This window comes from Pyrus communis, chromosome 12 (assembly GCF_963583255.1).
Source record: "Pyrus communis chromosome 12, drPyrComm1.1, whole genome shotgun sequence".
Taxonomy (NCBI): domain Eukaryota; kingdom Viridiplantae; phylum Streptophyta; class Magnoliopsida; order Rosales; family Rosaceae; genus Pyrus; species Pyrus communis.
In genome coordinates, this window is record NC_084814.1 from 14002293 (window position 1) to 14014149 (window position 11857).

Genomic DNA, 11857 nt, shown 5'->3' on the forward strand with positions numbered 1-11857 from the left:
GAGCAAATATCAAGTGTTGTACTAGATGATGGGGGGGGGGGGGAGGGGTGTGGTAAATATTGATGTTGCTAAAAGGATAACAAGGAAGATCCAACAAAAAAGAGTGGTGGCACAACAAAATAAGATAGCCAATGAAGTGGATATGTACTTCAATGATCCACATCAAAACCTAACATATAAGGGTTTCAATATTTTGGATTGGTGGAAAGGAAATAGGGGTACATGTCCAACTCTTAGTAAAGTTGCTAATGATGCATTGGCCCTTCCTAGTAGCATCGTTGCTAGTGAGAATGCCTTTAGTCTTGGTGGGAGAGTTGTTGATCCTTTTAGAGCTTCCTTAACACCTAAAACGGTCGATGCTTTAGTGTGTTCTAGTGATTGGGTTCGAGGAAATGAATTTTGTTTCTACAAGGAGCTTACACTCGACGAATTCAATTTCTACAAGGAACTTGAACACTTCAAAAAAAGTAAGTAAATAATTTAATTTTTATTTTCTTGGTATTTATTATCTATTTCTATAATTCAATCTAAATTATTTGTGGTTTATTATTTTAGGCACGGCTAGTTTGGGAGGTGAGAAGCATACAACACAAAGAAATGAAATGTCACATCCACCTCGACCACCTCAACTTTGAAGTTCAACAACGTCAAAATCAATCACTACCTCCACAAGCACCCATTTTAAGGGGAAGGGCTCAATCATCAACATCAAGGGGAAGGGTACCAACAAGAAGGGAGCAACCAAAATCATCAACAAGATCAAGGGGCCGAAGAGGTCAACAATCTTCATAAACTTTAAGCTTTTGTTTTTGCTTTTGGTTTGTGACTTAATTTATTTTGAAAATTTGGCTTGTAACTAATTTTTTTGTTTTTGGGTTTGTTACTTATTTATTTTGAAACTTTGGCTTGTAACTAATTTTTTTGCTTTTGGATTTTTTACTTAATTTATTTTTGTTGCATTCATGTGTAGTAGAATATATTTGAAGAACAATTCATAATTTCTTATTTCAATTAGGCTATAAATCTATGATTGCACATATTGGTATGTATGAAGTTAAAGGCTCAAAATAGATTGTATTGGTGGCTCAAAACAGATTGTAGTGGGCTGATAATTTCAATATAAAAGGCTAAATTTTAGCCCAACAGCCCAATATGTCAAGTTTCAGCCCAATAGATCAAAAGCCCAAAATTAAAATTTAATCCCAATTTGTCCCAAAAGGAAAGTGTTATTAGCACTTCAAAACTATTTCGGGATCCTAAACAATTGGAGTGTAGAATGAGAATTTTGAACTGCTAAAATTTAGCCCTAAACTATTAGGATCCCAAAAGCCCAAAATTAAAATTTTGGGACAAATTGAGGTGGTCGAGGTGGATTAAAATTTGGGATTCCCGTCCCGAAATCCTAAAACTATTTCGGGATTCCCGAAATTTGGGATTCCCTAAAATTTGGTTTGGGATCAGTCTTGAAATTGGGATTTCGGAAAATTTCAAAGGAATTGGGATATGGTTTTCAGTTCGGTATCTTATATTGAACCAACCTTGATTCTTTGTATCATTTTAGGAATAAATCTGGCAATTTGTTTAGTGGTTACTCACTGCATATATAATCCATCAACAAATCGTGACTTCTAGCTTCATATCTATCCCACAAGTAATTCATAGACCTATTCAAGCCTAAATTTCCTTTGTACATACTTGCTCTTACATCAAAATATATGAGTAACAAAATCCAAGTGTTCGTAGCATCTTAATCTCTAATATACTCATTCCAACATTGCACATAACTAGCTTATTATAAAATCCTTTCACATAAAATCCTTCTTATATGTCCACTACTCAGGATCAAAACAACACCATAAATTACAAAACTCTATGTCACATCAAATTCTCGTCTCATTCAATTCTTAACTCTAAGATCGGTTCTAATCCCTCAACTAACTTAAAATTTTTCTCAAGAAATTCATTTTCTAGAATTTACTTGAAAAACTTCATGTTTCCTTCACCTTTAAAAGTCAAATGAGTTGAGTACACACTGACTTCTCCAATTTTTTTTTCATTACAGTGACCAAACCTAAAAAAACATAAAAAATGATAGATGTCCTATCTATATTTGAATGGCAAAAACATTACAACTACGTACTCAGTTTATTTCTTACTTCTTACCACAATCCTCTTACTTAAGTCCACCTTTCAAGTCCTCTCGTCATTTAGTTACTCCTAAACCCATTTCACCTGAGAAATTCATCTTAAAGTTATATGCATGCATTGCTTAACTTTCATCCTTTTCGTTTTTGGATCAAACTTAATTTCCTTTCTCAAAAGATCCACATATGAATTCAATTGTCAAGATCATGTGCAAAAATTGACTTCACATTTAAGCCTATTCGCACACTCTACATATCACTATAGGCCAAAACCCTTACTTCCAAAACCCATCGCATAGATTCTTCTAAATTCAAACTTATCTGGCTCATGCTAATCTTCTCCCACAGTTTTTATCCAAGGGTGTCTAATGCCTATGCTATGATACCATCTTGTCACGCCTCAGACCCTGGTTCGGGGCGTGACACGTTACTGTCATGTGATACACATTGGAAGGTAGATTGGTAGTTTTTCCATAAAGTATTAGTGTATGGAGTTAACTTTGGAGGGTAAATTGGTAGTTTTTCATAAGAAATAATGTAAGTTAACTTTGGAGGTAAATAAGACGTTAGATTCGCAACCTATACGAAATGTTAAGGGCTTATAGGTGAGAAGATGATAGGATTACACTCTAAAAAGTGACTTAAGTTGACGAAAAATTGGATAAAATAGCTTTAAATATAATATTAGAAATGAAATTAGCAATTTTTAATGAGTTTAGGGACTTATTTTACCAAAAAAAAATAATTCAGAAACTTAATTTTCATTAAGATGATAGTTCAGAGATTAAATCGACACTTCATCTTTCTAGTTAACACAGGACACGAATGCCATTCCCACGGAAAATTAGCCCAACGAAACCAACCCAATACGCCCAACAAAAGGCTCTTCTTCTAGTTTGATGTCTACATATGCGGTTTCGATATTCGAAAGGAACATTCCCGAGTCCACAACACTGAAGAAAAACCTCCACTGCGCGATTGGCGACACCAATCAAAATCGAGCGCCAACGACCCGAATCTTCTTCTTCTTCTTCTTCCCAAAATGTAAGTAATCCAGAGAACCCACCAATTCGAACATACATTTTGAGTTCTTTTTTTTTTTGTTGGGTTTTCTTTTCTTTTTCCAGTACAACTGTAGTTTATAATTTAATTTTTTTTAATATATTGTTATGGAATTTCGTAGTATAGTTGATATAGCTGAATCTGTGGGTAAAATTTTGTGAAGGCCAATGGAGATTGGTTGCAAGATTCCAAAAAGATTGAACCTTTGGTATTGAATGAATGAAGTTTGTTCTGCTCTGTGATCAACAAACACACACACACACACACACATACATATATATGTATATATTTGTCTGTTAATTTAATTAGGAATTTAGGATTCAACCTTGTTTTTTATACCCTTTTTGTGTTTGATGGGGTTCCTAAATTTTTTTATGAGAAGAGAATTAGATGATGTGAATATTTTACCATGGAATGAATAACCGCAAACTGGTTAGTTTAGTGTTTTTATGTTTTTGTTCTGAAGCTGCCAGAATCAAATCTGCTTCCATGTTAAGCACGACATATAAAAATTATATGAGCAGGGACGGGGCTAGAAATTTTATTTACTGAGGCCAACTTCTGAAAACAAAATGAACTTATTATCCAAAAAAAAAATTGTTATAAATGATCGAATAATGATGTGTCACAATGTTATTGTTACAAAGATTCAGATTTGGGTGGATGATATTTGTTAGAGAGGTAAAGCGGGAGCTAAAAGGAAGAGAATTTGTATAGGATAGAAATCTCTTTCCTTGCTGGTTCTAGCATCTGTTAGCGTTGATCCAGCAGCAAGGGCAGAGCCTAATTGTTAATCTCATTGATCATATTCTTGTACAACGATAAGTATCTTGGGTCACTACAGCCATAGAACTATGTAATTAACTAGGTGAGAGTAGGATGAGGATGAAATATTGGTTTATTGAGTTTAGAGAATGAAGGTTTATGTGGAACTAATGTATTCTTCACGATAATCATGAATACAAAGGTTTTTCTGTTTCTTTTTCTTACAAGTTGAGTGGGGGCAGCTGCCCCATCAGGGCAATTGCTAACTCCATCTATGGTTATGATGGATTAGGAGCTAGTTTGTTTCCGCTTTCCAGTTTACTTATTTCTTCGGCAATATATGATGGTCGAAATTATGATAGACAGATAGAGGTATCAACATATGAGCATAGATGTTAGCCTACAATATTTGTTTTTCTTTCCATGTTTTTTTTCTTTTTGGTCTGTTTTCGGTAGTTTTTACAAAAGAATATGGTTTTATTATAATGAAGAAAACAATATTTGTTTAGACCATGAGCAGACAGCTGACTGGAGGCATCTATCTTTGTGTATGCGATGTTTTTTTTACGCTGAGAAGTTTTCCTGATAAGTTAGTATAATGCACCTTCATACGTAAATAGAGCAAGATTCTTGGTAGTTTGTTTATCGTAAAGGGCTTAATATTCTCAATTGTTATGGCAGGTACTTATATGTAAATGAAATGCATGCTGAGAATCTCAACCAAAACATTATGCTGTAACTATCGTATTGTGGTCTGAATTCTTTCTTATAAAATTCAGCTGGTATTTTATCCATATTGAGATCTGTATGTGTATCATTCGTTTTTGAGCTCTCTCTCTCTCTCTGTCCATTTGTACTCTGTGTGTATCAAAAAATTTTGGTCTTTGTTTTCTTTTGTTCTGATTTATTTGCTAATTTTGGATAACTAAGTTTCTCATTTGCTAATCCAAAAGTCTTTTTTTGTCAAATCCTTTCAGTAAATTAGCATATCAAATTCATGGGAATTTAGGAATTAATGTACACTTGTTGATCTTTTTTCAAAAGCATATTCACTGAGTACACGTCCTGCGTAACAGACTTAGGAGGATATCAAAATTTATGTTTTGGAATGAGCTTCCTGCTAAAAGAAAGGTAATTTCTTGTACCAGCTTTGGACACATGCCTTTATCTTCTTCTGTCTTTGTATTTATATTTATTTTTCCTGAGTTGTGTCCAGATATGACATGAACTACGAAGGGAACTAAGGATATCCAGCAATCCATTAGCGGTTGAAGAGCTAATTGATCGTATATCTTGGATTGTTAGTGTTTTTGTTTCGGAAACATGTGAGACTTTATGCATCATGTATATCTGTGCAATGTATATCCCTTATATCTTTATTGTAAAAAATATTAGTTCACTTACAATTTAACTCTATTCATCGTTGTCGTGTCTTTTAGGGTAAACAGTTAATATTTAAGTCTATTGATACTGGAATTTGATTGAGCACGAGCGAGAGAAGCAGCAAAGCAAGGGAAAGAACTATTTTCCCACAAGAAATGTAATACACCTCCTTCCCTTTTTTTGTGTCCTTGTGCGCAAGCATGGAACTATGACTCGGCCACGTAGTGCTTAATTATCTATAGAATTCATGGCATGTCACAGTCATTACCGTTCTAAGTCATTCCTTTTTTTAATTATTTTAAATTACGCAATTATCATTTTTACGCTATGCAATTATTGTTATGCTGTGTTTGTAGTTGTGTCACATGTTTTTTTTTATGTTGTTATTTTATTAGGATGAATTCTAATTCAGCTATAAGAAAACGAGGAAGGGGTCAAAACAAACGTTTCTGGACAACCAAAGAAGATTCTGCATTAGTTGAATCATTGCAAGAATTATATCGCAACACCAAGTGGCGAGCTGATAATGGTTTCAAAAATGGATACTTAACCCATATAGAGGCAATGCTGGAAGCTAAACTGCCAGGTTGTGGAATACAAGCGTCTCCTCACATTGAATCACGAGTTAAGACATTGAAGAAAAAGTATTGTGCCTTAACTGAGATGTTATCTCAAGGTGGATTTAGTTGGGATGATAAACAAATGATGTTGGTTTGCAATAGAAGTGTATATGATGAATGGGTGAAGGTAAGTCTGCAGATATCCTTATTCATTTTTTCCTTATATTTTCCTGTCGACCATGGATTATAGTTTCTGTAATATTCTGTAATTGTAGAAAAGAAGGGATGCAAGTGGACTGTATGGCAAGCCATTTCCATTCTACCCTGTTTTGCGGGAGATATATGAAAAAGGTCGTCGTACTGGTACAAATGTTGGCAATGATGATGATGATGAAGAGGACATTAGGCAAGAGGATGCAAACATTGATCAAACTCATGGCGGGGACGATGATTTGGGTGAAAATGTGATTCTGAATGCGGATACGAATATAGAATCAGAGTCTGAAGGGATGGAACAGTTTGATGTATCATTTAGTACCCAACAACGAAGGCCTGCACAAAGTACCCCAAGTGTTTCAGATCCCGGTCGCAGGGTGAAAGCAAAGGTAATGGAGGAGGTGACAAAGAATTTTGGGAGTATGGCAGCTTCGGTACAAGCGATGACGTCTAAGATTGATGCTTTGATTAAAGTTCTTTCAACTGATAAACAAGTGGCTGAATTGCAAGCTAAACTTGACGGTGATTTGAGCAAAATTGAAGGCCTTACCGGATTGCAAGTCTTTAGAGCGATAAATATACTGGCCACTAATCATGACCTGCTGAGAGTGTTCTTTACCATGTCCGAGGAAAGGAAAAAGGTATACATTACGCATCTGTTAGAGCATGGCTTCTGAAGGATAATTATGCAGTCGCGTTTAATCTTCTAGTCAATTGTAATGATATATTTGGTATAAAACGGTATGACTGAAACATTATTGGCGCTGCTTATTAGTGACGATTGTGACAGTAATCTTTGCCATAATTGATCTAAATTTTGAAATCGAAGGAGCTTAAATGCCAAAGTGCTTTTGGAGAAGTAATTTCCAGGCTAAAACCGCAAAAGGCGTAACACTTTCTAACCCTTTGTTTCCATAGGAGTCAAAGCACCATAAGTCATTGCCCGACTCTAATGGAAAACGAATAACCATGGCCAAGTAATGGATTTTCTTTTGGTGGGGCCCATATCGAATTGGGTACTTGTTGGGGTTTTCTTGTTATAGAAGTCTTGGTTCGAGTATGATGGTAACTCAAGTTGTTGGGTGTTCGGGAAGAAAATTTTAGAATTCAAAAGAGTGCTAATAACATTAAGAATTCTAGTTTGTTGAGGGTGTGATTTAGTTTTATAGTTTGTTAGTAGTTTATTTTCATGAACGTTAAGATCTTGGGCTAGTTGGAGAATGATTATATAGGAAATACCGATGTCTATAAGCGTTTTTGTTAACTATTATTTTGTAGTGCTTCATGATGATTAGGTTGTTAACTCGGAGTTCTTATACGCCCCTAAAATAATACAGGCCTAGAGAATGTCCAGCAAAAGCCCAAAGAAGATTCAGAGAAGAAGAAGACAACAAAGGCATTTGGCTAAAAAGTTGGCCTAATAGAACTGAAGGAAGCAACTCTGAGCACTATAGATGATCGCTCCACTGTCTGGTTTGACTATCGACAAGGAGGTCAATCACCTTCTCATAAAGTACTTTCTAACCACTTGAGGCAAGTGGGTAAACTGACAACTTTATAGCACGAGGCCCCAGAGACAAACATACTTGGATGTCAACTCCAAGCCACTTGTTGGCCGTCAGTGAAAACAAAAACCTATAAAAAGACATAAAGGTTGTTAGACAAAGCGCTTGGGTAGGCATTTCCTCAGTTACTTAAGATCGAACGGAGCGCTCGATACGTGTTGACCCAAAAAACCTTTCAACTAGTTCTGAGCAACTATCACTTCATCTCTATGTGTCGACTAAATAGAGGAGGAATCATCAACAAGTTAAGCTTACATGTTAAGATCATTTAGTGCTAGAGCAGTGGGAGTCCTTGAGAACCTAGGACCTTTGGGCTCATTGGAGGCCTATATAAGGGAGACGAGTACATCTTATAGACGATCGGACACATAAGAGAAAATAAAAGATTACACTATAATCAAGCGCATCTTGTAATCTATATTCAGTACATACACAGAGCACTACACTGGAAGTAACCCAATTTTAAGGCTAAACCATTTAAACCTTGATGTCAAATTCTTATAGTCTGTATTGAAGCTCACCAAAGGCCCATCATATGGGTCTTTGTTGACCTCCTAATTTTAAGCATGAACAGATTGGCGCCATCTCTGAGAAATGCATACAATTTGGTTGCATTTTTTTACCAAGCTAACCAAAGTATGTAATGTGCCGAGCATCATGATAGTGGTCTGACACCAGCAAACCCTCCCTAACATCCCCTGGACGTCGGAAGTGGAGGTTAGGATGCTCGCGAGGTAATGAACCGAAGAAGGATTCGAGCAGAATAAGACGCTCGGGAGAAGAGGGCGCAAACTTTTGAGCAAAAAACCAAGGATCCTGACCATAATCCCTAGGATCGCCCCTACTTGAGGGCCGCCATGAAGAAAGTGATGGGTGAAGAGATGAAAAGCGTGTGAGACCTATTGGAGACAATCCCATAAAGCATGGGAGGTATCACAAGCAATAGTGATATGAAGTAAAGATTCAGAGATCGTACTCATGAGATTACTAATCATCAGTTGATCCTGTTGGTACCAACACAGGTACTGAGGACAAGCGACTGTAAGAAGAGAGAGAGAACCATCTACATATTTCCAGAGATCGTGACCAAGCCTTGAGTTGACGAACCCAAACATTGTTGTTGGTCGTAGAGAGATTACGGTTCTTTGCCTTCTACTTGCCTGCTAAATAAACCCAATTCTATTTTCCGTAACTCTAATTCAAACCCCCATCCGTCTCTCTTGCGCATTGGTGTGGAGCTGAAAGTTGCAACCGTTAGCGAAAGCAAATAATAAAGAAAATAATAGGTTGTGTTTCAAAATCTAATTCAATCTACACGCATTAAGGGAACCACGATATTCAATCAATTCTCAAACTGTAAATATTATGATTAATTTCTCAAAATCCCATAACGAAGCAGAAACCGTCAACCATGAAGACAGACGGACTTGCAAAATCTTAATCCACTGTCACTAATTAAACGAATCAAAAACGAATTTACACCCTTCTTTGCTTAAATACACAGGACACTCCAAAAGGACACATTCACTACCTAATTTCGATTTCTTTTCGACACCATCTACCGCTATGATACAGAGCTTCCTACCGATAAAAAGCTTAAGCGCAAACTAAAAATGCTTTAGCCTTTCTCTAAATTCACTAGGGTATATAAGTACAGAGTCTAAACAGAGACCGCCTTTGGTATGGGTGCAATCGATCTGGGTCATGGAGAGTTTAAGCTTCGTTGATGCATTCGGGTTCTCCACAACAAAGTCCCCAACAAGGTAGTAATTCCATTTTCCAGGTTCCGTTAAAAAGCACTGAGACGAGGCATAACGACCTTCTGAAGTCCATAGTTGGAACCTCACGGGTTTTATGTCCCAACCGTGGACATGCTCAATATTGCAAACTCGGCGACCAAACCTTTTCTGAGAAGACCGTCCCAGCTGCAACCTGAAGAATAGGCTGTATGTCCCGACAGGAAATGGAAACTCAACCTCCCCATCAACTTCAAACCACCATATTTGCTGAAGATATGCAACTGAGCAAAATCTGTGTTCCAGCAAAGAAAAATTACGAATTAATTCGACAAATACTTGTAGTTCAAAGGTAAGCAATACACAACCCTTCGGTTTATTTCACACGATCACATTAAGATGCATTGTATTAGTCACAAAGCTCAAATGAGAACCATCATATGAATAAACATAAAAATACACACCAATCTCGTACTCTATATGCTTTGGGTTTCATTTTGTAACTGATTTTAGACACAGTTTGTAGGACGGAATCCACTAGCAGGAACGCAGCCATAAATGCAACAGTACAAACAAGTTCATAAAATGGCCTGTTAGCAATTCAAATACGTTCAAATCACGGAAAAATCTCAACTTTTTCTTAATACAGGGAGCTTTTTATTTTTTGAAGAGTTTCACTAGCTCTAAGTAGGCTGAAATCGAGCCATTTCAATATCAGATGCTTCATAACTTCTGACAAGCTTAAATAACATCAACTTCAAGAAGAAACTATGTACTACAAATACTTCGTAGTCTCAAGGGACCGGGTACATCATCCTCAAATACGATATTAGCCCATTCTCGTTATTTTCGGTGACCAAATAAACTTACATATTTATAGACTCCTCCCTCCTATCCTTTCAAAAACAGAAAGGAAATACTTCTATGCAGATGATGAGATAACAGATCATGTTTAACCAAACAGTTAACATTGATCATTAGATCGATCGCAATCATATTGAAGAAAACATTGATCACTAGATCGATTGCAAACATCTCGAAAAAAACGAGATTGCCACAATGTTTTTTTTTGTTTTGGCATGCTTGACCTGAAAAACTTCAAAAGCCATTACCGAGCCACGGACAATCACAGCCACAACCTTCCAACCCCAAAATCGTGCATTAATAATTTAAAATTGCAAAAATATTTGGAAAAAGCCATAAAGTACCATCAATCCGCAACATACAAATCTTCACATTTCTCCAGAATCCAATGACTAAAAAAGAAAAAATGCCATTGTTCTTACCTAGATTCTACAGTTGGAATATGATTCCAATATCTTCGATCATCAATGCCGGTAATTGCTAATCCCTTAGAAGAAATCGACAAGCAAACTGATCCTGTACTTTTATCCAGCCAAATTGTCTACACCCACAACACAAAATTTATCAAACACCGCACTAAATCAAAACAAGGGAACAAAGAAACAAATTAATAAATTAAAAGATGGAAAATACTAATTCTTAAGGAAAGTCAAACTTGTTGAATTTCTAGTCCTGGCACTAGAAAATATCTAGACTTTGAACAATAAATTTTCATCTTTCAATACGATTTCTGCTAAACAAAAACCGAAAACGAAATTCGATTTATGAGAAAACAGAGAAACCAATCAAACCCACACAACAATGATACAACATAATTCAAAGAATCTAACTTTCCCAATTTTCCCACGCTTTCTCGGCACCCAAACAGAAAACAAGAAACAAAACCCAGAAAACAAAACGAAAGATGACCCACCTTGGTTCCATCATCGAAAGAGTTGGGCTGACAAAGCCTCGTATAAACATCTCTCTTACCCAGATTTTCCAATCCATCGCCGAACACTTTGCCCACAATAGTTTGATAATTCGACGGCAATTTCGATTCCCAAATGAAATCAGCCCAAGAAGCGCCGCGAAACGCCCGATTCAGCTTCGCCAATTTGCAAATCTCCGGCGGGTCCAAATACCCCAGAATCATCGCCGCGCAGCTCTCCGGCAAATCGCCGAGACCGGGTTTCGATGGCAAAGATCCGACTGTAACTGGGTTTTCCGATTTGAATACAGAAGAGAAACCCGCACCCATAGTCAAACAGAAGACAGTAATCCTAGAGAGAGAAAGAGAGAGAAAGCTAGGAGAATAGAGGAGAGAGAGAGGTGGGTATGGTGGGAGTTGACATGGAAGATTTAATGGTGGCAAAAAGTATGAAACTGTTAAGAGTTGTTTAGTTAAGTTTAATTAATTTTAAATTAAATAAAAGCTGACTGGCCATGCAGAGACCAAGTCATGCACAATCCCTAGTAAGTAGGAGACGTGGTTGAGCATGTTCACCACTGTTAGGATTGCTTCCGTTGTTTAAGGTTATACTCTCCACGAAATCTGCATAAGATCGTGGGAGAGTTGCTGT

The 11857-nt window shown here is 36.7% G+C and overlaps 2 protein-coding genes across 2 annotated transcripts; one reads left to right on the forward strand and one right to left on the reverse strand.

The window, feature by feature from the left end:
- Nucleotides 1-3073: 3073 nt before the first annotated feature.
- LOC137711422 (uncharacterized) lies at nucleotides 3074-6989 on the forward strand. Its single transcript, XM_068450660.1, has 4 exons — nucleotides 3074-3188; nucleotides 5048-5102; nucleotides 5750-6101; nucleotides 6190-6989. Exons 2-4 carry the CDS (start codon nucleotides 5080-5082, stop codon nucleotides 6805-6807), a joined length of 993 nt encoding a protein of 330 aa, XP_068306761.1. The 5' UTR covers nucleotides 3074-3188; nucleotides 5048-5079; the 3' UTR covers nucleotides 6808-6989.
- Nucleotides 6990-9041: 2052 nt separating this feature from the next.
- On the reverse strand, nucleotides 9042-11656 carry LOC137710779 (F-box protein PP2-A12-like). Its single transcript, XM_068449903.1, has 3 exons — nucleotides 11209-11656; nucleotides 10718-10836; nucleotides 9042-9726 (listed from the first exon to the last, which is right to left on the reverse strand). The coding sequence occupies exons 1-3, from the start codon at nucleotides 11533-11535 to the stop codon at nucleotides 9303-9305; spliced, it is 870 nt and encodes a 289-aa protein (XP_068306004.1). The 5' UTR covers nucleotides 11536-11656; the 3' UTR covers nucleotides 9042-9302.
- Between the last annotated feature and the right edge of the window lie 201 nt (nucleotides 11657-11857).

What these genes read in the sequence shown, in the direction of transcription:
- LOC137711422 (XM_068450660.1), top strand. Translation starts at nt 5,080, where the DNA reads ATGAGCTTCCTGCTAAAAGAAAG. An exon ending in AGCTTCCTGCTAAAAGAAAG is followed by an intron (nt 5,103 to 5,749) that starts GTAATTTCTTGT and finishes TTATTTTATTAG; the next exon opens with GATGAATTCTAATTCAGCTA. An exon ending in TATATGATGAATGGGTGAAG is followed by an intron (nt 6,102 to 6,189) that starts GTAAGTCTGCAG and finishes CTGTAATTGTAG; the next exon opens with AAAAGAAGGGATGCAAGTGG.
- LOC137710779 (XM_068449903.1), bottom strand. Translation starts at nt 11,535, where the DNA reads ATGGGTGCGGGTTTCTCTTCTGTATTCAAATCGGAAAACCCAGTTACA. An exon ending in CTTTCGATGATGGAACCAAG is followed by an intron (nt 10,837 to 11,208) that starts GTGGGTCATCTT and finishes TTGTGGGTGTAG; the next exon opens with ACAATTTGGCTGGATAAAAG. An exon ending in ATTCCAACTGTAGAATCTAG is followed by an intron (nt 9,727 to 10,717) that starts GTAAGAACAATG and finishes GCTGGAACACAG; the next exon opens with ATTTTGCTCAGTTGCATATC.